This window comes from Syngnathus scovelli, chromosome 16 (assembly GCF_024217435.2).
Source record: "Syngnathus scovelli strain Florida chromosome 16, RoL_Ssco_1.2, whole genome shotgun sequence".
NCBI lineage: Eukaryota > Metazoa > Chordata > Actinopteri > Syngnathiformes > Syngnathidae > Syngnathus > Syngnathus scovelli.
The window spans coordinates 8,240,923-8,266,178 of NC_090862.1; the positions used below are offsets into that span (position 1 = coordinate 8,240,923).

The following is a 25,256-nucleotide window of genomic DNA, read 5'->3' on the forward strand; positions in this document are numbered from 1 at the left end:
TTTACCTCCACCAGAGAGTTAAAAGTCCGTAAATAGGAACAAACAGACATGAAGCTCGCATAAGGCTGCTATATATCAGTACGGTAGTAGCACATGAGCATTGGCGGCTAATCCCAGGCTTGTCAAGAGGCTCTATGCAGTGTGTTGTAGAAACACCTCAATCCCCCCCCCCCACACACACACACACACACGCTCTCCTCCTCCATACCCTCGCGCGCTGTCTTCTCTCAGCTCACTGAACTGAGCCAAATGTCTTTCCCACTAAATGATATTTTTTTTCCTCTTCTGCACGGTGGGAACGTTGCCATGGAGATGCTAACTCCACTCCCCCTCCCCACACACACACCTTTCTGGTGCTAGTGCGTTGTCGTCGTATTTGAGAGATAAATGGGTCTACTTACACAGCTGTCCCACACGAACCATACGACAACTATATGCAAAAATGCGCATTACTGTAGTTCAGGGGCTTTCAACTGGTTTTGTCCAAGGGACCACGATTATAACCAAGAAGCAACTCGTGGACCACTGCTTTGGAATATTATTTTATACAGGCTATTTATTTGCATCTGTATGTCTGTTTTGGGAATCTTAGCCATATTTGACATAATTTGGATGGGTAAATGATTCACAAAATTAGCTGGCAAATAAATGAAGTCCAAATAATGAATCCGTTTTATTAAAAAAAAATTGCAATTCTTTTCCATTTCCAATTTCGCGGACCACCTGCAATACTGCCACGGATCACAAGAAGACCGCGGACCACCGGTTGACATTGTTGTTAAAAAATAAATATTGAGGGAAATTGTCAAAAATATTTAAGAAAAAAATATTGGCAGAAATAATCAAAAATATATTTTTTTAAAATGCACATACTCAAATGTCTGAAGAAATTATATTTTTTCCTTGTCCTTGACGGTGAGAACGTTGCCATGGAGACGCTAACCCTCTCACCCCTCCCCTCATATTTCTTCTTGGACTGGTGCATCATTATGTGTGTGTACGTATGTGTGTTTGTGAGCCTGTCTGTAGCGCTGTCCCACACACTCACACACACAACACCCATCCCCTCTTGAATCGTCGTCTTCTTCCCTCATCCCAGATTGTTTTTCTTCCGCATGGGCATCTCCAGCTCGAGGAAAAACGACCACTTGATTGGATCTTATGAGAGGTTGAGATGGAGGGGAAGATCCCAAGTTGTGCTCCATTTTGCATTTGGCCAAAATGAAAACGGCTACGATAAAGAATTCATGGCAAAGTGGCTGAATAATTCCAGACCACTGACTTAATGCGGAGCACAGTAGGTCAGTCCAGGTGGACAAATATAGATGCGTCAGAGTTCCTCTTCAGCATCCTACACATCGTATACTCGATGTGTGTTGAAAAAATCCTGAGACGTGCACGGCGACGCTGGGAAAAGGAAATCCTCAAACATTATGCAAAAAAGGTGCAATTAGTGAAGAACAAAAATATCGCAATATCATTGCAAGATGCAAAATGTACTTGATTAAAAAAAAAAACTCGAATATGTGAGAAGACACAACTACAAAAAAATAAATACTGAGAAAAAGTCTGTCTAAACATTATACAAAAGCATTTTATATAACATACAAAAATATTTTTTAAAAGTCACAGAAATTACAGAAAATAAGATAAAAATACCATAAAACAAAGAGGAAAAATGCAATAAAAATATGTTCTTCACTTTTTGACATGTTTGATAGTTTCTTAATCTTTGTTATCACATTGCACATGTGCGTTGAAAGAAGCCATAGACGCCAGCGGTCTACATGATACATAGCTTTTATTTCCAACAGCATCGCTTCACTCTTCCCGGACTGAAACAATCGCGCCCCGGCTTAAAAACAAAACAAACAAAAAAAACATAATTATGAATAAACCCTTTTTTATTTAAAAAATAACCCCAATTAATAAATACGCATCTTAATTCCGACACAGAGAAAAAACACATTTGCCCCGCGTATCATCATCGTGGTCGTTAGTTGTATTAGTAATGAGTTCATCATTTTATTTGAATTTTTTTTTTTTTTGTAGCTCCGAGCGTTGCTTATGTCATTTTGCATCGAGTTGACATCATTTGTGTTAATTGAGAAGCATGCAGACCTCCATCGCGACCATTCACATCACCACAAGACAGCCAGGGTGGGGACCTAGATGGAGGACAGGGAAACATGAGTCATGAAAAAGACAGACAAGGAAGGCGGTGGCGGTTAAAAATCAGGTGGCAGCATGGCGGTTAGGTGGACTCAAAATGAGCTGACGAGAGGAAACGAGAGGGGGCGCGTCATGGAGCCTTGGGACCGCCAGATCGATGATCCGTAACGACTCATGACTCACACTCACATCCATTCCATGTCCCAGATGAATCAAAAACCAAACTTTTTTTTTTTTCCGTCAGCCGGGTTTTCGCACAGCACACTAAACAGCGAAGCACGACAGCGTTACACGACACCGGGAGGAGCAAGAGGGTGCGAGGCCACATGGCTTTGACAATGTGGTGAGAAAAGAGCGCCAATACGCAGAAGAATTTTAGTTTCAGGCTGGTCTACTTCATTAACAGCTGTGTCCCAATACTTTCTTTTTACTCTGACAGTATCCCTCAAGACCTGTTGCTGAAAAACACTCCAGCACTCTGTGCCCGTCGTCCCCTTGGAGGACTCCTTTCCTGACAGATGGACACAGAGCTAAACTCTGAGTGTCCACAGAAGCCCTCACCCAAACCTATCAAAAATTGATGTGGGAAAATGTCACCCCGCCAGACCTATTTCAAACCCAACCTAAAGCCGAGGCCAATTCTGGCTTTAACCTACACTCAAAGCCGATTTTGGTCATGTCCGAGTAAACGTCCGCGTCTTGCCCTCCGGCGAGTGTTCGCACAACCACATGGCTCCGTATGATGATGTAAGACGGGACTTTTAGGCGGCCGAGTCGGAGGAGGACGAGGTAATGATCACAGAAGGTCACTAGGACACACAAGCATACGTACACACACTCACACACAGATGCAAAACCCACAAACACGGAAACACACACGGATAAACGCAACATGGACATGTCCCACGTGTGACTAGATGATTCCAAAGCTCAAAAGAAAAGTCCTTTTCTCTCTGGGATGCATCCGCCAAGGAAAAGTCTGAGCGTTTTTTGGGGGGGGACGTCCCTTACATCCCTGGTACAAAACATTACGACGCTCCGTCCCGGGAATGGTCAAAGAACAAGCCACAAGGACGACTGGAAGCGTGAAGACAACGAACACAAGGTAACATGCTCAGGCTACGCTCCGTCCTGTCCTGGCTCCTCTGACATCACTGAAGACCGTGTTTGGTCCTCCTTCTTCTAGGGGTCAGCGTCGGTAAATCCGGCAGGTGCCGCTACCTTGTGGGAGACAGTCAATCTTCTTCTCTCAGAGTCTGTACACGAGCTTTGGTCCCGCTCCAAGGACCTTGAAGATGGCTTGAATTTTTCATGATTTTTTTTCAAGAGTTTTTCACATCACACGCCTCCCGAGATCAAATACGATACATCAACTACGGCAAACCGACAGTGAGTTGGTGTGTTTGTCTCCGCTGCTGCGTGGTTATCGTGTTTCTTTTTCCCGTCGACAGATTGAGCGGAAGCGCCAAAACGTCGAGTGTATCTGTGAGTCTCTCTTTGATGGAAAAAGATGTATTCACAGATGAGAGGAGAGAAAAAGGAAAAGTCTGGAGGTGGAGACACGGCGGTGGCCTGAGAAAAAAGAGGAAATGAAGAGGGATTAGGCCGCCGATAGCAGGCAGTTGTTTCGGGTGGTGGAGAGGAAAAGCTTTGAGGCGCTCAATGAGAACTCGAGTCAATGTCCTGATCCAAAACCCAACACAAACTTGGACTCTATCACCCAAGATGCCTCCGCCTGAAACAGCCCAAACATGACAACCTCCTCACCGACACTCCAGCTTTAACACACTTGACCCATTTTTCTTCTTGCATTCCGCCTGACGACAGGCAGCCTGAGGAAAACTTGTCGTACAGACTTGCGTAACTAATAAGCCAACAAAGGAGGCGAGTCTTTAAACAAAGACAGAATAGAGATGAATAAACAACTGACCTGCTTAATCGGAGTGAGGACTGTCCACCACAATGTGCGGCTTGGAGGAGGGGGACGCTTCGCCCTTCGTCGACACAAACGTACCGATTGCTTTTTCCTGCCCAGATGTGGAAAAAAAAAATATTCCAAAGTCAGCGAGGGTTCATGCGAAGCATTTAGCTCCAAACATGTGCATGTTACCTCCACAAGCTGATGCCAGTGCTCTATTGGCTTGCGTGGATTGGCCAACATGGCGGTCCAATGCTCTCTCCCCGGGCCATCGGCATCGCTGCCGACACGGCACATTCCGATCACCTCATTGTGACCGATGCTGACGAGACCACAAACAAACAAAAAACAGCCGTCACGAATATTCGTGCCGAGCATATCCGGCAGCTTCGAGCTGAGCTCACCAGTCGTAGTCCATCACGGCGATGACGATGGACACGCTCTCGATGTTCTCGTTGGGAATGTCAAAGACCAGCGCCTCATTGTAGGTCGGATTCAGTGTGTTCTTCTTGATGGACGTCTTCCTCTTTTTCAACCGACGACCGTCGCAGATCAGGGATGCCTTCACGTAAGGGTCTAGCGAGAAGAGCAATTCCTTGAATAAGTCCAGATTACCGCTTGATGCCAGCTCACCCTGGGAGCAGCGGCGAATAAATAGCAGCAGGTTGATGCGCTTTGTTATGCATCCTGGGAAACGCACACGCGGCCATCTATTTTTTCACACTATGTTTCCCGAGCGTCTGTTTCGGAATCGCGCCGACACTAACAGTTGCCATCTTCCGGGAGGGCGACGCTGATAATATTAACACTACTGCCGCCGCCACTGTCGCTGCTCCCAGAGTGACCAACAATAAAGCAGCTGTCAATCAACGACAGTGGCCTTTAGCTTGACAAAAACACGTTTGTTCAGGTTCACATGAGTTCTTTTACCCGAGAAACCAGTCAGGTCCATGGCCTTCAGGTTGGTGGCCTTGATGACGGTGGCCGTGAGTCGGCCGGCCGTGGGCAGGTAGCATAGCGAGAAGTTGAGCTCCCCGAGGTCAGCCTTCTCCTGTGGAGTCAGAGAAAAATGGAGCTCAAAAGGACCGCAGCAGTGGACAAGGTGGCCTGGCAAGCCAGGTCCGATGCAGTACCAGCCATTGGGTCTGGTGGGGACGGCCATTCCGCCAAAGACTTTTTCCTCGACGATTGCCAGGCTGGGAGGAAGGCGGCTGATGTGTCACTCTAAATAAATCATATGCCAATCTGTTGCTGCCAACCAGAGGCGACGGCTCTTTTGTGTTTTTCACGCTTCGCATCCCTTTCGGATCGATACTTCCTCCGCCAGACTTCGCTTATTTCATAAATCAGACGCCCGTGATTCGTCTCGGATGAATATTTCATTTGTAATGGACTTCGGCCGTCCTTTTCTTCATTTGCAGGCTGCGCGTTTCTGTCGTTGATCAGTCGACCAATCAGATGCACGACGGCATGCGCGCCGCTCATACAAAATAACTTTACAGGGAACGGCGGAGGGCTCAACGACTTCACGTCAACCGCGGATCAATACTCAATACATGAACGTGAAATGTGCCTTTTTAAAAGAAGCAAGAAGACGGAATGTAAAAGATGAGCTGTTGATGAAGGGATTTTATTGATCAGGCCGCTTTGAGTCAGCAGCGCTTGGACCTGAACTGGTTGTTGGATCCGGTCTCACTCTAGTTTCAATGTGAACGCAAAGTGGTCAGGCAGGGCCTTTTAAATCTTGGACGTTTTTAAGGGCTTTGTTAGTTCTTTTAGGATTATGTTCAGTCAATAAGACCAGTCGGATCCACATTATGAGGTTTACGTAAAGCAATTGAATCGGGTTTCGTCTGCTTGCCTTTTGATCCGAGTTGATTCAAACGTAACTCGTGGTGGCAACTCACCGCCGTGCCTTCCACAATGTCCCTCCACACGGGTTTGTCCCCGCTGCCCTCGCTGAAGTCCAGCAGGTTGTCCACCACCACCTGCCCAATCAGGTCGTGGCGGGAGAAGCGGTCAAAGTCGTAGACGGAGAAGTGAAGCTTGCGGGAGTGGAGCTCGTTCAAAGGCACACCGAACTGGAACGTCTCGTTGAAGACGGGGTTCAGCGTCTTTCGGTGCACCTGCAGCCAGAGACGTAAATCACGACAGACTCGTTTATTGTCGTCGCTTATTCAGGTTCGTTATCACCTGGCTGCTCAACCATTTTCCAACAAGTGTTCTTGTCCTTTTTTTCTGCTCTCGTTTCTCCCCGCAACCGGGTACCAGCAGCTGTCGCTGATGCTGTTGTTGTTGTCTTTGCTCATATTGTTCTCTCTTTCATCTCTGTCTGCTCCCTCTTAAACCGTGTACTATCTCTCCTCAGGCATGAAAAATAGTATACACGTGCGCACGCATGCATGCAAGCACGCACACACACGCGCGCACAAACACATGTACACACGCGCACACACAAGCACACACACGCACACACACGCACACAGGGGACTGGCACAATTGCCTGGTTTCTAGAGAAGCTATTAATTCCTGTGACACCTTCAGTGATTCTCGTTTCTTATCTGGCCGCCTCTCCCGCTGTTATCCCGTCATGGTCGCTTAACGCTTCGCACGTTTCATTCCCCCATTTCCGGACCACCAACGGGCACTTTTCAGGAGGCGTCGAGAACAAAAAGGGCCTCACACGATCAGCGCGCCCCGTGATTAATAGCGGAATCGTTCTCACTGGCACGTCCTTGAGAATGATGAGTAACCTTTAAGCACCAAATTAACTTTCTACCGTTTTCCGACAGAGACAGAGAATCCAATTAACCTTGGTTAAAAATGCCATATTTCCTGTTTGCTAAAACGAGTGGATCGACTCGCTCCTTTTGTGCAGTGTTCGGATTCGGCGCGGGAATTGAAGCGATTGACGGAATGAACGCAGACGACAAGGATGCGTCGGTTTCCGATGTTCGCTCAGTCGTTCAAATCCAACCTGAGAGGATCTGTCACTCCCGCTTATTATTAACGCCCCATCATCTCCTGTTAGTGGCGCGAGCTAACAGGAAGCGGATGGAGCGGACGGCAATGAGACAGCGAGCTGAATGAGGCCCACATTCCGCTGTTGCTTCAACACATAACCGACATTTCAAATCACAAAGTTGCCTGTTTTGAATCCATTACCCTCCCTCACCTCAAGTGGGCGACAACACGAGACAACCTTTGTTGACATAACACTCCTGTTTCACTCATTGAGGCAGCAAACCTTGGCGGGGTGAGCCTACCTTAGTCTGGAACTTCTTCTTGCGGTCAGGCAGCAGGTAGATCTTGACGTAAGGGTCGGAAAAGCCGTTGGCATCCTTGGCGGGCAAATCCAAGGCCTTGAGGATCTTCACCACCAGCTGCTCAGTGCTGACACACATGCAGAACACAAACGTGCCTGTTTAAGCCAACGCGCCAGACATGCTCGGCCCACACACACCTGGACTGGCAGCGTACACAAAAAACAAGGTGGGAGGTCGGATGTCTCTGGAGCAATGCTGGACCAGAATAGCACAACAACTCGCATATGCGTGCATGTGTGTCACTACGAGGTGTATTTAATTAGCAGGCGGACACTAATCAGACCTCGTTAAATGACGCCTCCGCTTATTAGTCGGCGTGTCGCCACTTCATTAGTCGCTCGACGTGAACTTTCGGGCGCAAATGCGCTGCACGAGCTGGTCGACAAGGCGACCGAGTGGCCAATGGGTTATGCGCACGTGTTCACCTCCATTAAGGCAATTACACGCGAACGTAGAGGGAGATGACGGCCATGGCGTCAATAAAGCCTGGACACATTTGATTGTCTACCTCCAGGCTCCACATCATTGTTGCAGTTTCATTTCATTTTATTGAATCGACAGGAGATGGCTGTCCAAAATGGCGTCTGGTTTCGGTTTTTCCGCACAGCCAAATCCAATCTTCTCCTGGGTCAACATAATTAACCCAACCTTGGGTAGAGAAAGCCAATCATCTCGAAAACCACAGGTATCCGCTGAGTGGGTTAGGAAAACAAGCCAAGACCTATAAATAAATATTTATTATAGTTTTATAGCACACTGTGACAAAGCCGTGACTCATATTTTGGAGAACTTCCACACTGGAGGAGAGCCCGCAAGCTACTGAAAAGTCTTCTCAGCGTAATGCACTGCCACTGACAAAGTGGGCGTTTTTTAAAAACGAGCTCGCATTCTTGACGTTTTGTTTTTTTTCGCAGCGCTAGCTAGCTGGCGGCGACGGCGACACGTTGAAGCATTGCGACGGCGCTGCAAACTGCTGATGGTCAGAAAACTAAAAGGCGGCACATGAATTATAAATGCTGAGACGCATGAAAGCGCAACAACACACGCACACACATAGCAACGCAAACACGCATGGCGGGAATTAGCCAGGCAGCGGGATGGCCACATGATGAAAAGCATTCATATGGCCCATTTAGGAGGGCCAGTGCAGGATGATTTATGATATAATGCTCCACACTCTGGAGGCTCATTACAGCAGCCAAAGCGGCACGCGCGTGCGTTTGTGTGATAGCATGTTGCTAACGCGCGATAACACCGACAGACCCTGTCGGCATCACAACAACAGAGTCAATCTTCCTCGTGTTCCTACGGGAACAAAGATTCAATCGGCAAGCCCATTAAAACCCGACACATGGGCCATGCGGGAAAAGCCGATAGCTTGTCAGGGAGGAACGCCAAGTGGTGCCCTCGCCACTGGAGCAATGTATTTGTTTTTCAAGCTTTAAAAATATTGTCAAGAAAGCTGATCAGTCACTGAAGAATCACAGACCCTCACCCTTTCATTGAATTCAGTTCTAACAAGAAAATTAGACAGCACTTAGATTGTACAGGTTAAGTGTCCCTAATGTCACTTCCAGTGAGAGTACAGCAGCATTGTGAGCTGCAAAAAGGTTGCTGGAGGTGAAAATAACATTGGAGACGTTTTGGGAGGATTTCAGGCAGTTTTGAAGGTGGCGGCCAGCGAAGTCAATAAGGCTCAGTGCAGACGCTGACTCAGCAGCTTCCCACCAACTTCGATGGTGTGTGTGTGTGCGAACTCACTTGAAGGCGTAACGCAGCAGGAAGCTGATCTTGCCGCAGGCTTCGCCCTGCTTGCCGTCACCCTGGTCACCTTTGGGCCGGTACAGCTCGGGTTTGATCTGGCCGATGCTGGTCACCTGCTCCTTCTCCTCGCCGTGGAAGTCGGGACTGGACAGCTGGTGAGTCATTGGCTTGGGCCTGAACGCACGCACACACGCACACAACTGAGTATCAAGTGATGATTAGTGTGACCTTTTTTAACAATTCGGCCTAATTGTAAAGTATTTCTCAAGCCTGCTCTAATAAAAACTAAATATGTGTTTAAGTGCCGTCAGGCTTTTAAAAGGCGAGCAAATTAATTTGATGATTCAACTCAACACCTTCATATTTTCCCCCCCAAGAGGAACTTTGTAATTCTGCAAGAATAAAGTCATATTTATTTCCAACAACAAAAACATATTTCATTAAAACAGAGTTGGTCATTTTTTTCGGGTTATGGGGGGAAAGTGGAGGCGAACTGACCGGGCGTTGACCTGCTGCTGGGAGACGGCGTTGGGCAGATCTTTATGGGGGTGTGCACCACCTTCCGAGTTGGGCACGTCCGGAGACGTTTGGCTCAGCTTCAGCGTCCCTGAACCCAATAATAAAACAAAACAAGAAGAAAAGCTGCTTTACATGCAGATTTTGTAAAGGACACAAAATGATAAACAGGAGCCGTCGCCATGGAGACACCAAAATGTTCCAATCGGTCATATTCTATGGGGGGCCAGCCCAAGCAGGCATCGCCCGCCCCCCCTTGCAAGACTGGAGACGGAAGTGCAGTGCAGGCTATTTATAGCACATACGCACACGCACTTTATATAGCAGTGTACCATACACTCGCAGGGCAATTCATTAGGAACTGCTCACTCAACATACAAGGCTGTTTTGCTTTTTCTTTGCATTTTTTTGCAAAAATATAGAAACCCTAAAAAATATATTTTCTCAGATGATCGACGGATGAATGTGAATACCGTTTGTGTAATTAAAAGCAGGTCTCACCGGCGTTGTTGGGGTAGGAGTCCATGTCCAGGTAGGAGTGCTCCTGTGTCTCATGAGGGCCGCCCACCAGGCCGCCGCCGCCGCCACCATCGCCTCTCTCCAGCCCCACTAGGTCAGAGAAGTGCGGGTGGTGCTGCCCCTGCTGGCCGAGCGAGGGGTAGAGCGACGACGACGACTGGCCCTCCTTGCGCTGCAGCAGCGGCGGCAGGAAAGAGGAACCGGGGGCGCCGCCCACCCCGGCGCTCCCCGGCAGAAGCCCCGAGGTCAGGCTCAGGCCGCCGCCCTCCTTGTCCCGCCATGGCAGCCAGCACAGCTTCCACGACACAAAGAGCGACACCGACAGCAGCACGATGCCGCAGAACGTCACAATCACCGACAGCAGGCTCACCGAAATCTCTGCAAACGCAAACCATTGACAAACTGATAGCTAGCTAGAAAACAAACAACATGTAGCTTTGGCAGGCTTTATAATTCCCTCCACATTTACTGAGGCCCCCGTCGCAAAAAAAACAATACCACACAATTCTGGCCTGAAGTTATCAAATAAAAAGTGTTCCTTTCTCAAGGTCATCGTTTCTTGGGCCAAGACGTTCAATCACTCAGCAGCGGAATTGTGAAAAGCATCTGGAAAACACTGGCTGCTTGCTGGCGCTTTTCCCATGATGCCCTCTGCCTGCCTGCCTGCCTCGTGTGAATTATTCATCAGTCTGTGTATGTCATTAATCAGCACTTGTTCCTCAGCAATATTACTGAGAAGACGGGGGGGGGGGGGGGGGGGAGGCTTTTTCATATTGGACTAGCCTTGTTTAGATCGGGGGAAATATTCAGAAAGCCTCTGGGGACAATAATAGACGGACGGAGACGGTTTCACCCCAACGCGTCCGCTCCTGCTCCTGCTTTTTATTTGTCCCGAGGAAGTCGATGAAAACGAGCACGTGTGAAGGAGAGGCGGGAGAAAACAAGCCGGCGGTGATTTACGGCCGAGCCCGGCGAGGACGATGAGAAAGGTTCAAGTATTGATTGGGGGAGGGAAAAAGAGAGGAAGAAGAGAGCGGGTATTAAAAAAAAAAAAAAGCAAAAGGGAAGTAGAAGCCGAGAAGTGTTGGTAACGCTTTGATGCTACATTTAAGGAGAAAAAAAAGACACCAGCACAAATAACCTGTATGGAAATGGCAACATAGTGAGAACCAAAACAAGAATCTAGAATGAAATCTCAGACAAAAGCAATCATAAAATCAATGGCCACGAACAAAAATATTGAGAGGATTCACCAAAGAGAAAAAAAATCAAAGTCCAAAATAACAAAAACATAATTTAAAAAATTCAAAGGCATTTGCCTTAAAAAGAAGGCAAAATATCATTCAAGACAAATATGACAAGAAAATAACAAACAAAACCAAAGACAAAAGTAACAAACAAATCAAATGGTAAATGGATGCACCGAAGCGCTTTAAATTGTCTCACAATAAGCACTCACAAGACAAAAACAATTAGCGATAACAAAAAGTCAAAAACCAAGCTGAAGCGCTTTAAATTGTCTCACAATCAGCCAGTCACAAGACAAAAATAATTAGCCATGACAAAAAGTCAAAAACCAAGCTTGCCGCTCTGCTTACAAATCCTTTTTGCCACCTCACAGACACAAAACGGCCTCAGGTCGCGCTGTGACATTTTCTCTGCAAATCTCCCGAGGCGGAGACCGATCCGGGCTAATCTACACAGCAGCGGCAGCGCTAATCAACATCAGAGCGTTTGGCGACGAGTCCATCGGCACTAACAGTCAGAGCTCTCGTAGTGAGACTCTTCGGGGGCCCGTAAAACCCATGAATATTTCAAATAGTATGTTTGGGTCCAGATTCGTTACCTGCGTCCTGCTGTCTGTTGCGTCCACTGATCAGGTAGCTGAACTCCTGGCAAAGTTCGCTCTGGCTGTGCCCATGAGGCGAGTTGAAGCAAAGCTCCTCCACCAGCATCAGCGCTTTCTTGCACAAGTCTTCATCCCAGTCGCCCGACATCCTCCAATCCGCATTGCACTCCGGCCCGCACTCGGCCAGTCACAGCGCAGCACCCGAGAGACGAGGCTCGGCCCAAGAACGTCGGGGCCGGATCACGCGGACCAGAATGACGGACCCATCAAGGAGTGACCGAGCCCGCCGACTCACTTGGACTGGAAAAAACAATTTGACAGCAAAGGCACCGGAATGTCTGGTTATGTGTGTTAATGGTGTGTGTGTGTGCGTGTGTGTGTGTGTGTGTGTGTGTGTGTGTGTGTGTGTGTGTGTGTGTGTGTGTGTGTGTGTGTGTTTGTGTGTGCGTGCGTGCGTGTAACCTTTAGCATGTTGTCACGTTGCTAAAGAGCGAAACAAGCGGCTTGCTTCTTAGTCCTTGGGCTGAAACCAATCAGCCAATCAGCACCGACTTCCTGGAAGTACTCTCCAAGCTGCCTGACATCACCTGAAAGCGCACCAATAAAAGAAACCAATCAAAGTCTCAAAGTTTCCAATGCCAGCACATTAAGAAGCATGCTAATTAGCTCCTGGAAAACTTTGGTTTTTGAACTTGTTCTGTCAAAAAAGCAGGTCAGAGCATAAAACTCTCACAGTCTGAAGGCCTCCGGGGATAACCGAAGACTCGTTACTAGGCACACGAATGAATCAAAGGCAAAAAGCGGCGGGAGGTCATCTTGAGGAGCGACTTCTCCAAGCGCATTCGAGCGAACCGGGATTATCGATCCCTGCGTTGCCAGATGCCGTTTTGGGGGGGTAGTTTATCATTTTGAGCGGCAGCTGGCGGCCAGAGTCCTCATCAATGCGCCAGTCAATCTATCAATCAGCCGCACTTGGCGAGAATGAAGCGGATGAACCCGGTCTCGCCAGCTTCGAATGGTCGCAGACTGTCGCGTCACGATAGTCTGTCCATTTCAGGGAGAAGCACTTAAGTCTATTTATCTGGCCGTGACAGCGTGCGCTGGAATCCAAAATTGGGGGAACAACAAGCAGATCCAATATTGCTAACATGCAGCCCCGCTCCAGTAAATCTGTCTGAGTGACTTTTAAACGAGGACGTCTCACGATGAGCAATGGCTGTCTGGCAGCCAAGAGGCCGACGGCCTGGGGGTGGACGGCAAGCGGCCAAAGACATTGTTGACATCCAAAGATGTCATCTTGCAAGTTTGGTACGCTCTGAGTTTGTAAAGGTCCAGTTATCGCTAAAAGGGCTAGGCAACTAAGTCATGAAAGCGCAACGTTTCCCTGACTGTGCGATAACGGAGCCTTTTGAGTACTCGCGGCAACACAAAACCTCCCGCAGACGCTCCAGTGACTGGCGAGCCGCTCAGGATCGATATTCTCAGCGGGCCGCCCTGTCGCCGCTGTGCCACCAGACAAGGTCGGCTTCTCATTATGGAGCACGACAGGAAAGTGGCGGGGGATGATAGGCGGTCAGATTAAAAGACAACGGACGGAAAGGAAGGCGGCCGAGCTAAAAATTCAACCGACAACTTCCAATTAATCATTAACGAGCTGCGGCTCGGTTTTTTTTTTGAACGTCTGCCATTACTTTGTCAATTCGAGAGGCCGTAAAAGCGATGAGCTGTTTATGTTGCACCATTCCCAGCAGTGGACTGGAATTCCCACAACACAGCTGGGCGGAGAAGTCCATAAAAGCTACTTTGACATCAATGGAGCGCAAAGTGCAGAGAGAACGACCTAAATTTCAGATTACGCTCCGGCTCGCTTCACTTCTCTTTGCTAAGTAAAATTTCCCAAACTACTTGAGCTGTAAATTGCAAACAAGCAAACAAGTGAAACAACAACAAAAACACCAATATATAATATTCCTTTGTATAGCCTGACTGTGTTTTGGAATAACTGGATTAAGAGTACAGCTGTTGGGATTGATGATGTAGACGAGGGGATTCCGTTGCTCGGAGATCCCGATAAACAACACATTGCGAGGTTGAAGAGGGATTATTAACCGAGCAACGGGATTTTAGAATCGCTGTTGGGTGGATTTGAAAAGGGCTGGGAAAGGTAGGTTTCCCTTGCACAGAGACTCAGAGAAAGACCAAAAACAAATCTCGACCCACGTCGAAGGTTTGTGAGGGATTATTTGCAAAACGGTGGCCATGTCAAATATTTTAATCCGGTGTGAATAACGCACCTTGGCATTATTTGGGAAAAGGGAAAACGACGGAATCCCCTCGCTTTGAGATGTGGGATTATTGCTACTGTGTCTTTCTTTACACCTTGACTGGATTTGAAAATGACTGGATTAAGAGCACGTCTGACAGGAGAAAAGACAAGTATGCTGGAATTCCTGACTCCGGGATTTCTTTTGAGAGTGATGACAAATAAGAAATCCCAACCCTAGCAGCAAATTTAGATAGGGATTATTTTGAGAGTGACGGAGTCATTGAATCACATTTGGGAATGTGGGAATAAATCTTATTTATTTATTTATTGTTGTGTTATTTATTCATTATTTATTCAGCACGCTTTTGTTATACTTGTTACTTGTTTGTCTGTTGTGAGCCATGTCTTGTCACCGTGGGATAGGGGGGAACGAAATTTCGGTTTCTTTGTGTGTCTTTGGCATGTGAAGAAATTGACAATAAAGCTGACTTTGACTTTGACTTTGAATGGTGGGAAAAGGGCGAGAGGGAAAATAAAGGTCATGGAATTCTTGCTTAATCCTTACTTGGGTAGTCAGTTTCAGATTTACCAAAAATCCCAATCCAAGCATGTTTATGAGGGATTTTGGAATCCCCTTTTCAGATAAGCAGTACAATTGAAGAATTAGGAGTGAGGGTGACAAAAGGGACGACAGCATTCCCTTACTTGTCGATTCCGATCAAGATGAATACAAAATTTAAGGCAAGCAAAACATTTAGCAGGGATTATTTTTCAGAGTGAAGATAAAGCAAAGCCTCAGCGGCTTTATTTACGTAGTGCATTTTATACACAAGGTAACTCAATGTGCTTCACAAAACAACCTGGATTCAAAAAGCATTTCACTTCAGTTCCGTTGGCAGCAGAACAGCAAAATGACGACGCGCCATGTTTGCTTTGAACTCTGAGCGCCACACATTTCAAACATATCCCACAGCTGAGCGGAATGGAGACGGTTTGGTTTGGGAATGCTGACATTGGGACAGTGCGAGACATTAGAGCCAAACAAAGCGGCGATGGCATGCACACTGAAAAAAACCATGTTGTTCCAGCGAGGAATGATATGGATCAATAGCGTCTGCCTTCAATCACCTTCGCGGCCTCTTTGTTGACAACGATACGCCATACGTACAGCTTCTTGTTTACAAAGCTTCACCACACGACTTTATTGACAAAGCGCGGACCACTTCAATTATTTATTTTTAAGGACTCAGGCGACTTAACGAGCACACTTTGGCTCATTTATCTCCCCCGCTAATCCATCGGTTATGCCTAATGAGATGTTTCTGCTTTCGATTGCTCCTGTCTGCTCCGCCTTCCTTCTGTGCTTTTTTTTTCCTGGTTCACAAATGGGCCGATTTCACAATCAGAACTAGAGGTCACGACTTTGACATCACCTGCCGTCTTACGGTCTGGACGCCGTTTTTGTGCCATGATGGGCGGGATTTACGGTGAGATTAGCTGAGACCTAGCAGCCTGCTCTAGGTCCTGTATCTCTTTGTACGTACAGTAAACACGTTGAGGGTAGATGCTACACACACACGCTGCCATGTTCTGCTGGAACAGAAACCCTTTTTTTTGCAGCCTCGGTGGACGCGCTCACGCATGCACCACGCCTGCAATTTGCATGAATCACATTCGGTGGTCAAGGTAAAGGGGCGTGGCCCCGCGAGAACTGCAAGCAAGGGAGAGGAGATGCTTGACGGACGCGCGGGCGCACACACACACACCAGGTTATCGTGCGCGCGCGTCATCCGAGAACGTCTGCTGCTGCCGGCCCTTTTTTTCAAATACAAAGTTATAGCGTCTACAGTACATGCCCCACCCCCGCACCCCCGCTAAAAAAAGCAACATGAACGCCGTGCGCGCTACACATAAGACATTGATGTGCGCGCGCACGTCACGGGATATAGGCGTGTGAGAGTGCGCGCTTGCCTACCGTGGAACGTGCACGAATCTCGCCACTTGCTGCCGTCACGTCAGGTAAAAACGCAAGTGGAGGGGGACAGCGACAAATGCAAGCATTCCCAGCGTGTTTTTTCCCCCTCCCACCTCTTTCCCTTTCTTCCTCTTCCTCTCGCGGACGCGCCGGGATGCGCTGACGACGTCGGAGAGAAATGGAGCAAATGATGGCAACCCTCCTGTTCGCTCTAATATTCCTAACCCTCCTCCTCCTCGTCCTCCTCCTTCCTTGCTGGATGCTCGCTCCCAGCTTCCCGCCCTGTGCTCGGAATACTAATTCCCTGCCTCTCTCTCTCTCTCTCTCTCTCTCTCTCTCTCTCTCTCTCTCTCTCTCTCTCTCTCTCTCTCTCTTTCTCTCTCATACTCTCTCTCTCTCTCTCTCTCTCTCTCTCTCTCTCTCTCTCTCACTCTCTCTACTAAAGACACACTGATGTATGAGAGGTGTTACTGTGTGTGCATGTGTGTGTGCGCCTGTGTGTGCGTGTGTATGGAGGGTAATGGCCCCTTGCAGCCCAGAGGGGACGTGTGAGCGTGTGTGTGTGTGTGTGTGTGTGTGCGTGCGTGTGTGTGCGTGTGTGTGTGTGCGCGCGCGCGTGTGTGTGTGTGCGCGTGTGTGTGTATGCGTTACCTACGTATAGCATGATATCTGTGCTATTACAGCTGTGATTAGGTCATAATTATAGTAACAATAGTGCTGCTGCTACTGCTGCTGCTGCTGGATGGGTCCCTGGAGATGTGCTGATGGTGGTGGCGGCGGCGATGTGGAGGGCTGTGTGTGTGTGTGTGTGTGTGTGTGTGTGTGTGTGTGTGTGTGCGTATGTGTGTGTGTGTGTGTTTGTGTGTGTGTGTGTGTGTGCGCGCGCGTGTGTGTGTGGTTCCAGTATAGTTACTGGAATTACAAGTGCCACTATGCAGCTGGTGTCACGACACTGTTAGGTCGATACAGCTGTATCATCATAATGCAGTTGTGCCGGTAAATTGCTCGATAAACTGCCCACTTTCAAGCTTTTTGTAGCACGATATAGCTAGTATGACAATACAACTAGTACCATGATACACGGGTAACAGGATACAGCTGGTCTCGGGAAACCTATGGCATCACAATACAATTAAGACTATGATACCCCAGTATACAACTATACTTACTAATATCACAATACAACAAGTATCATGATACAAGTTCACTGTATAGCTGGTAGCATGAAATACCAAGTATTATGATACCGCCAGTACTATAATACAGCCAGATTCATGATACAGCTATATAAAGGTACACTTCATTCGTCAATGCTACGTGCTAGTGACACAATACGACGAGTATTACGATACAAGTAGGGTGACGATGCTGCTCGTACCCTGATGCAATCAATATGAATATTCCTAGCCTGTATAGAACAACGTTATGCCAAGTATTACGACACAGCTACTATCATGATATAGCCAGTATCACAATACAATTGGAACCAATATGCACGCACTATGACATTGATATATTGGGAGTTTCACGATACAACTGGTATCACGATACTGTTTAGACTGGAAACCTCACCAAATGTTTCCGAATCCAGCACACATGTTGATCACGAAAAAGTGAAGCCAAAATGAAAAAGCTGCACAGGTTGTCGTTGCTTATTTCATTGAAGCTGCTAACATCTCACCGAGGCTAACGAGGCTCGGCCAGCGCGTTTGTTTTCCAAAACGGCGTTGCCCTCGCACGGCGCCGTTGCGTCTGTTTTCCTGGAGAGAATCTGATTTGATTTGTTGATCAGGCTGTGAGGAAAATGTAATTGGAATGTCAGCGAGATGTCCGTCTCCGTAACATACGGCATCCATCAGGAGAAATCTCATCAGAGTTATCAGACAAAGTGATTAGACGGTTGGGGGGAGGGGGCAGCGTCCCTGCAGAGAGGGGACCCGAAGTCTACCCGAAGGGTTTGGGCCCGGCGCCAGCCTGCTCTGTGGTTATGTAAGCGGCAGAAAAGTGGCACGTTTGCCCCCTCAAGACGCCCCTCTGCCGCCATCCTTGCATGCATGCGACATGCCATGATGGCGACAATGCGTGTTGAACACGGACAACTCCTCACTGCACGCGATGGACACTGGATTAGGTACACCTGCTCTGTTTCTGACAAGCAAAAGGGAAAACTATCGTAACACGTGCAGGCTAATAAAGCAACCACTGAGAATGGCTATCGTCTCAGCATCGCCTTTCATTTTTTTGGGCCTGATGACTGACGTCCACCTCCTCGCTAACGAGCTGTCAGGTAGACTCGGCGACCCGTCAGTCACGACATAAAGAGGAAGTGGTGGTTGCAGCCAGCCCAGCAGTACCAGAGCGTGGGTTGCCAGTGAGCACCGGCGGCGCTGGCAACCGATTTGACTCGGTAGCATCCTGCAGAGCCGCAAAATGTCTCAAAAAAGACATAGGAATTTATCAATCATGTTCGTATTTTTTTTTTTTTGCCTTATGCTGTTTTTGCACCACTGAAGTGTAGGGCCATGATTGTGTGCTAATTGTGGCTAAACGGTGACCTACACCACTTGTCACAACACACACTGAGAAACTCAACAGAGACAGCAGGAGAGGAAGAGGAGACTGCTGATGATGAAGACCACGGGGAGTCAGATAATGGAATTGTGAGCATAGAAAGAGGGGGGGGGGGGGAAGAGGCAACAACCAACCTAGGAGCCTCGTTTGTACTCTTTTGCAAACAACTGCCGGGGTACCAGCACTTCAAGAAAAACTAATCTGCTCTAAAAAAGTAAAGCTAAATAACAATAGTCTTGCAATCCCATGTCATATTGTGAGTATCACGAAACACCAAGTATCGTGATAGCGCTAATATTACAGAGCAGCTCGTATCAGAGAATGGTTACATTTGTTGCTTTAACAGGCTCCACTCTTTTGGGAAAACTTTACTATTACCGTATTGGTCCGAATATAAGATGGTGTTTTTTGCGCTGAAATAAGACTGAAAAAGTGTGAGTCGTCATACATTCGGGGTCTAGACATTATACCCATTCACAACAATAGATGGCACCAGATATCTTTAAAGTGAATGCTGAACTTAACTCCCCAGGCCAAAGACAACCCATGTCACGAGGAAAAAAGAGAGACAGCTCAGCTACTCTCAAGTTTAAACCAGTTGGCATTATTTTATTGCAATGTTCTTCCTTATTCAGATTTGTTTCAAGACTGCAGTTACAGTTAGACTTCACTTTGATGGTTAATGCAGTTATTGCAATTTTGTCATTTTATCACAGTAGATTGGTTTATTTACATTTCAAAAACCAGAAGCCATTCATTTACAAATGTGATTTCACTTTAGTTTACATATTTAAATGTTCAGATATTAAGATGTGATAGACAGTTTTTGCATGATTTGAATGAGGCAAAATAACATGCTTTTTCTCAAAAAAATATTGTTATAATCATTTGTTTCAGATGTACTGTAATTATTTTCTGAATAAAAATTAAATTTGGTGTTCAAAAAGTCTTTTTTCAAACTTGAGTCTTGAAAAAGAGGGGGTCGTCTTATAATCAGGGTCGTCTTATATTCATGCCAACATGGTAATACAAGATGCAGGAAGAGGAGGCATGCATAGAAAGTTATTAAGTCTGTTATTAGGTCTACTTCATCTTCTCTCTGCAAACTTTCCACCGGTGGGTAATTATACGCCCCACACCCCCCCACCAAAAATGCAAAAAAACAATGCTGTAAGAAGTGGAAGCCGCTGCTGTTCATGTGAGATAATGGAAGTACATCAACTTCAGGAGTCGTTCCGAAAGTCAATTAGCAGCCAGCATTGACATAATAGCGTGCCGTCGGTCTGTCACTCCCAGACAGATGGATGACAACATCATCATCATCATCAATAACCATGTCCATCCGTCTGCTCCGCCTGCTCTTGTCAGTATATGTTAGGATAATGCTAATGGCTAGCAATTACACAGCTAGTATTACAACATAGCTAGCGTGCGGCCCACCTTGTATCACGATACCGGTAATATTGCACAATGACGAGTACAGTCATATGATGCCGCAAGTGTCACTCAAACAGGGAAGTTAGTCGCAGGTAAACATATTGGACAGCAACTGTAGACCATCTGTCACCATGGCAACACCAGTTAAAAGTAAAAGACTGTTGACCTTTATAACAACTGTTAGCGCTTAGGTAGCGTCAGCACGCTAAAGGTCTCCAAATGATTAATAGCCACCATGGCTAACCAGCCTTGTCGAAATAATCCGTTCCATCGTGACGCTTTTACCAAATAAACAAACAGACAGACAAGTGTAAAAACAAGTTCATCACGCACGGTTCAGAGTCAAACCCTCAATCATTTAGCAAATCAACTACATTCTGATATTACAACATAGTTCGCAACTTCATGCATGTTACCATGAATATCACAAAATGCTTAGCATCACGATACCGCTCATATTATGACACACATATCAGCACAACAATACCATGATATCAATAAACCGAATGTCTCGTCTCACAGTCTGGCAAGTAGCACTGTGACTGCGACCAATCCTTTTGTTTGTCTTGTTCATCTTTTGAACTGGTTTTGACCTTGACTAACCCCTTGCTGCCTGCCTTCCACTTTTATGGATCCCTGACAGTGAAGAACTCCTGAGCCAGCAAAAGGCTTTAAGTACACTTGGCTGGCCGAGGTCTCTCGTCTCTTAAGAGCCCCCCCCCCGGCCCGGCCCCGCCTCTCCCCCACCGCAACCTCCACCCTCCCACCTGACACGATCCCCTTTTCTGGCGTCAGCACGTCATGTCTGCCGCCGCCTCTCCCGTACGTCTTTTTTTGCTCGTGATCGCCCGTTGCCGTGACAACCATCCCTCTCTCTGATCGCCCACTGCTTCCGTTCGCTTCAGCGCGTCTGTCGCGACTCCCCCGTCACCCGTCACTCACTTTTTATTTCTTTTTACTCCCCACTTATGTCTGCCGGGGGAGTGGGGGGGTCTTTCGAATGTATTCCTTGAAAGAAAGCAGAACGCAGATCTACAGAATGCAATATTTTTGGACGGTAAAACAGTCAAGGGAAAATATTTATCCAACATGACAACAAACACTTTTGTTTGTTGAGCCACATGCTGCTTCACCAAGACAACTTCACCAGCATCTGCCATCCAAATGCTTTGTTTTATAACGCGAGGTCGGAAGACCTTTTTTTGGGCTTAGAAGGGGTCGTGAAAGATTTAGCGTTAGCGAGTTAGCGGCTACTTTATACGCACACGTTTGCCTTCCGTGACGCAATATTTTTCACGCGTTGGCCTCGTGTCATCGTTTGTCTCTGTGCGAGCCGGGAGACCAATCTCATCCCGCGGGGCCTGTTCCTCATGTGTAAATCACGTGCCTGTGACTGCTTCTGTGTTATTGTTCTTCCGGTAGCTGCCGCCTGCTACTCCTTTTGGCTGCCTTTCTTGACGTCGGTGCTCATGTTCTTGCTGTTGCTTTCAGTGTTCTTGTTCCAGTTGCATGTGTTTCTCTTGTTTAAGTAGCTTTTGCTGCTGTTCTTGTGCTTGTTGCATTCACTACTGTCCAACTTCCCGTTATTGTTCTTCTACTCTTTGTTGGTGACGTTCTTGTTTGTGACTGTTGTCTTCCTGTTGTTCGTGTTCCTGGGGTTCTGGTGTCTGATGTTCTTTTTCCTTTTTCTGATGTTGTTATTGCTGCTGCTGATTTACCTACTTCTGTCTCTCATCTTCTTGTTCCTGTTCTTTTTCCTGGTGCGCTTGTTACTGCTTGGTGTTATTGCTGTAATTCATCTGCTTGTTGTTGTCATCATGCAGTGACACGGTCAAACGAGCGCTTTGGAAAAGCCGGCTGCACTTTTCTGGCGTTTGAATCATTGGGCCACGCCAGCAAAGCACTTTGCCTTGAGGGAGCATTTAAGGTTTTCCCAAACACATTAAATTGAGATGGGAGGTTGTGGGGAAGTTTCAGGGGGTATTGGGGGGCTCCAAGAAGGCCCGGCTCATGAAAAAACGGATGGGGGGGGAGGGGGCTGTGTTATTGTACATCTTGAACGCTTTTTGGACATATGTCCCTGCCGCAAACATGACGGCAAGGTGTCACACGATTGGTTGGGTGCGGCTAACGAGGCGCCATACAATGGCAGCCAGTTAGCTGTGAGCATCAGACTGAGACCAGGAAATGAAAAGGATGTAAACGACTTGGGAATGGTGCTCAGCGTTGTTAACACGACGCCATGCTGATGTAGCAACGCTTTGTGTGTGTGTGTGTGTAAGTGTTGTGTGTGTGTGTGTGTGTGTGTAAGTGTGTGAGTGTGTGTGTGTGTGTTGCTCTAATAGGCGCGCTGCACGACCATCTGGCTGCCGGATGCTCAAGTGTCGGTTAACCTTCTCGCTGCCAGTAGCCACCTCCCCTCCCTTTCCCCATCATCATAATATTCTAATTTCTACATTTTGACTTGTTCACAATGCTAAATTCGTTTTTCATGATTGAAGACACTAACAGAGGACTTTTAAAATGAGACGTGTGCAGTTGGTGCGTTACCTGCACGAAGTAATCGTATCCGCTTGGCCTTGCTGGAGCTTTGCGCACCACTTGCATTGTGCCTGTTTGTTTTCTTGAGCTGTGATGTTTCCTGTGCTTGACAGCAGAGCAGCAAACACGTTCCCTCACCTGGAACGCCGCAGTCATCACGCATCCCGGTGCGCTTCAGCGGCCCGCCGGGTCCCAACCTGGCCACAACGCGTGTGTGTGTGTGTGTGTGTGTGTGTGTGTGTGTGTGTGTGTGTGTGTGTGCGTGTGTGTGTGTGTGTGTGTGTGTGAGCGTGCTTGTATGTGCACCTCAGGCTGTGGCAGTGAAAACAACAACAAAGGGTTAATTTGTCCTGCTTGACTGCTGAACCCCTTGAGAGCTGTATTGGAGAATGCAAACACACACGCGTGCAGACATCTAGCTACCTATCCTACACACACACACACACACACACACGCGCACACACACACACACACACACACACACACTAACATTTTAACACACACACTTGCACTCTTTTACCTCAACACACACACACATTTCTACAGGCACACAAACCTACACACCATACACGCATACACAGACTCCTACGCAAACACCCACACAAACACGTTCACACTCTAACGCTAACAGACACAAACAGATTCTCCAACAATATACAGTATACATATACACACACACACAAACACGCGCACACACAGACTTGTCACACTAAAGAGTTCCCCAACATCCCGCCACCTTGCTGAGGTATGGGCACATTGCCTGGCTCCAGAATGGGACTCTTGAACGTCATCTCTGTGGAAATTCACACCCGAGGCAAGAAAAAGTCCAGCGGGCCGGAGAACAACACTACCATCACCAATGTGAACCCCAGAGGAGCAGCGAGGGCACGAGTCAGGTTGACAAGAACAAGAAAAGCGGCAAACTGCAATGAGAACAACATCAACAACCAGGAACAAGAAAGCTGTCCAGAAAAAAAAAAAAGATTGCTACCACATGTCCACCTGCTGAACACAAAAATATCCCACACAAATTTCCTTCACTTGAATGCACCGCAACCAGGGACAGATCCCTGCGGACGACCACAAATAAGGCACAAAGAGCGAGTGTCACAAGGGTGCAGCACAACCCACCCCAGAGGACCAAGGTGTGTGGGTGGGTGCCACAAATGCCAAATTGTAAGTTAATTAGTCATATTAACAAAAGGGCAGCAGGCTTACACTAACAATGGTATGTGCATGCGTGCGTGCGTGCGTGTGTGTGTGTGTGTGTGTGTGTGTGTGTGCGCGTGTGTGTGTGTGTTGGATCGTCACAGTATGATAGTGTGCACGTGTGTGTTTTTGTGTTTATGCAGGTTTGTGTCTCAGTGTGTGTAATTACCTACATGTGACATGTAGCAGTATAAAAGTTGCAGTCTTTCATAACTCAAAAGAGGACTAATATCCCCTACACACACACACACATTATAGGCGCATCATCATATATGTTACATGCAGCATTCACACACACGCACACACACAAAACACACACACACACCTTCATTGACTTACTGCGAATGTAAGGAGTCACCCCAGCGAGCTCTGCTGCTCTCTTAATTACGGCGCCGCCTCGGTAGCTCACCGTCGCCATGACGACGCAAAGTTCCGTGCAGTCGGTGCGTGAGAGATGAGGGAATAAAGACATTTTCCCATTAGGCCGTCAGGCAGCCTGCCGCCCCGTCGGCAAGATGCCGGCTCGCCGCCTCACTGAGGCTGTTGATCTCATAGCGCCCTCTGCTGGATGATGCTTACTTGAGTTTGTCCCATCAGGACCACCATACGGTAATTTCTGTCGTAGTAAGCAACGCAACAAAACACAGCCTTTTTTTCCCCCCAATGCTATACTGTGCCCCTCCATTAGAGAAGCAACCTGTCCGTAGGTCTTTCTAAAAGAGTATAGCATAGACAAAAAGTAAAGACATTGACATTAATACAATATAAAGGCTTCAGTGGACGGAGGCCAAGAGGCCAGCAAAGTCGTTGCTGGCAGACAAAAAGAAAAACACGCACTCCGGTCGTCAACTATGCTTGTCAGGCCTCGTGAACGTTCCCGCAAACAAAATAATTGAGGTGACGTCTTCATCCACTCGCCACTTGGCTGCCATGAAACGGTGCACTTAAACAATTGTTTTCAAGGTGTCACAAGACCTTTTATTCATTTTGTTCACTAGGACGCTTCATCATCACAGCTCCTTGAGTGCAGCTCGCATCCAGGAAGCACTCAACCTGACAGGCACGGAGGCTTTATTATCAAGAGTGAGGCGACTCAAAGACTCAACTTTATTTATAGGGCACTTTAAAAACACAAGTGCAATTGTTGCAAAATGCTGTACATAAGATCACGGAAGACTATTTCGGGATGATCA

At 47.3% G+C, this 25,256-nt stretch overlaps 1 protein-coding gene across 3 annotated transcripts; it reads right to left on the bottom strand.

The window, feature by feature from the left end:
* Positions 1 to 1,784: 1,784 nt before the first annotated feature.
* Positions 1,785 to 24,573, bottom strand: syt3 (synaptotagmin III). Of its 3 annotated transcripts, none has more exons than XM_049745355.2 (13): positions 22,864 to 24,573; positions 12,527 to 12,651; positions 12,062 to 12,364; positions 10,198 to 10,593; positions 9,679 to 9,787; positions 9,178 to 9,354; positions 7,357 to 7,483; positions 5,998 to 6,216; positions 5,021 to 5,141; positions 4,495 to 4,666; positions 4,283 to 4,412; positions 4,103 to 4,199; positions 1,785 to 3,744 (listed from the first exon to the last, which is right to left on the bottom strand). In XM_049745355.2, the coding sequence occupies exons 3-12, from the start codon at positions 12,210 to 12,212 to the stop codon at positions 4,107 to 4,109; spliced, it is 1,695 nt and encodes a 564-aa protein (XP_049601312.1). In that variant the 5' UTR covers positions 12,213 to 12,364; positions 12,527 to 12,651; positions 22,864 to 24,573; the 3' UTR covers positions 1,785 to 3,744; positions 4,103 to 4,106. The 3 variants fall into 3 exon arrangements, with proteins under 3 accessions (XP_049601312.1, XP_049601313.1, XP_049601311.1); XM_049745356.2 differs by lacking the exon at positions 22,864 to 24,573 and adding an exon at positions 16,306 to 16,617 and having other exon boundaries at positions 1,785 to 2,168; XM_049745354.2 differs by lacking the exon at positions 22,864 to 24,573 and adding an exon at positions 16,306 to 16,616.
* Between the last annotated feature and the right edge of the window lie 683 nt (positions 24,574 to 25,256).

What these genes read in the sequence shown, in the direction of transcription:
- syt3 (XM_049745355.2), bottom strand. Translation starts at nt 12,212, where the DNA reads ATGTCGGGCGACTGGGATGAAGACTTGTGCAAGAAAGCGCTGATGCTG. An exon ending in CTGCTGCGTTACGCCTTCAA is followed by an intron (nt 7,484 to 9,177) that starts GTGAGTTCGCAC and finishes CATGTGTGTCAG; the next exon opens with CACTGAGCAGCTGGTGGTGA. An exon ending in ACATTGTGGAAGGCACGGCG is followed by an intron (nt 5,142 to 5,997) that starts GTGAGTTGCCAC and finishes CTGACTCCACAG; the next exon opens with GAGAAGGCTGACCTCGGGGA.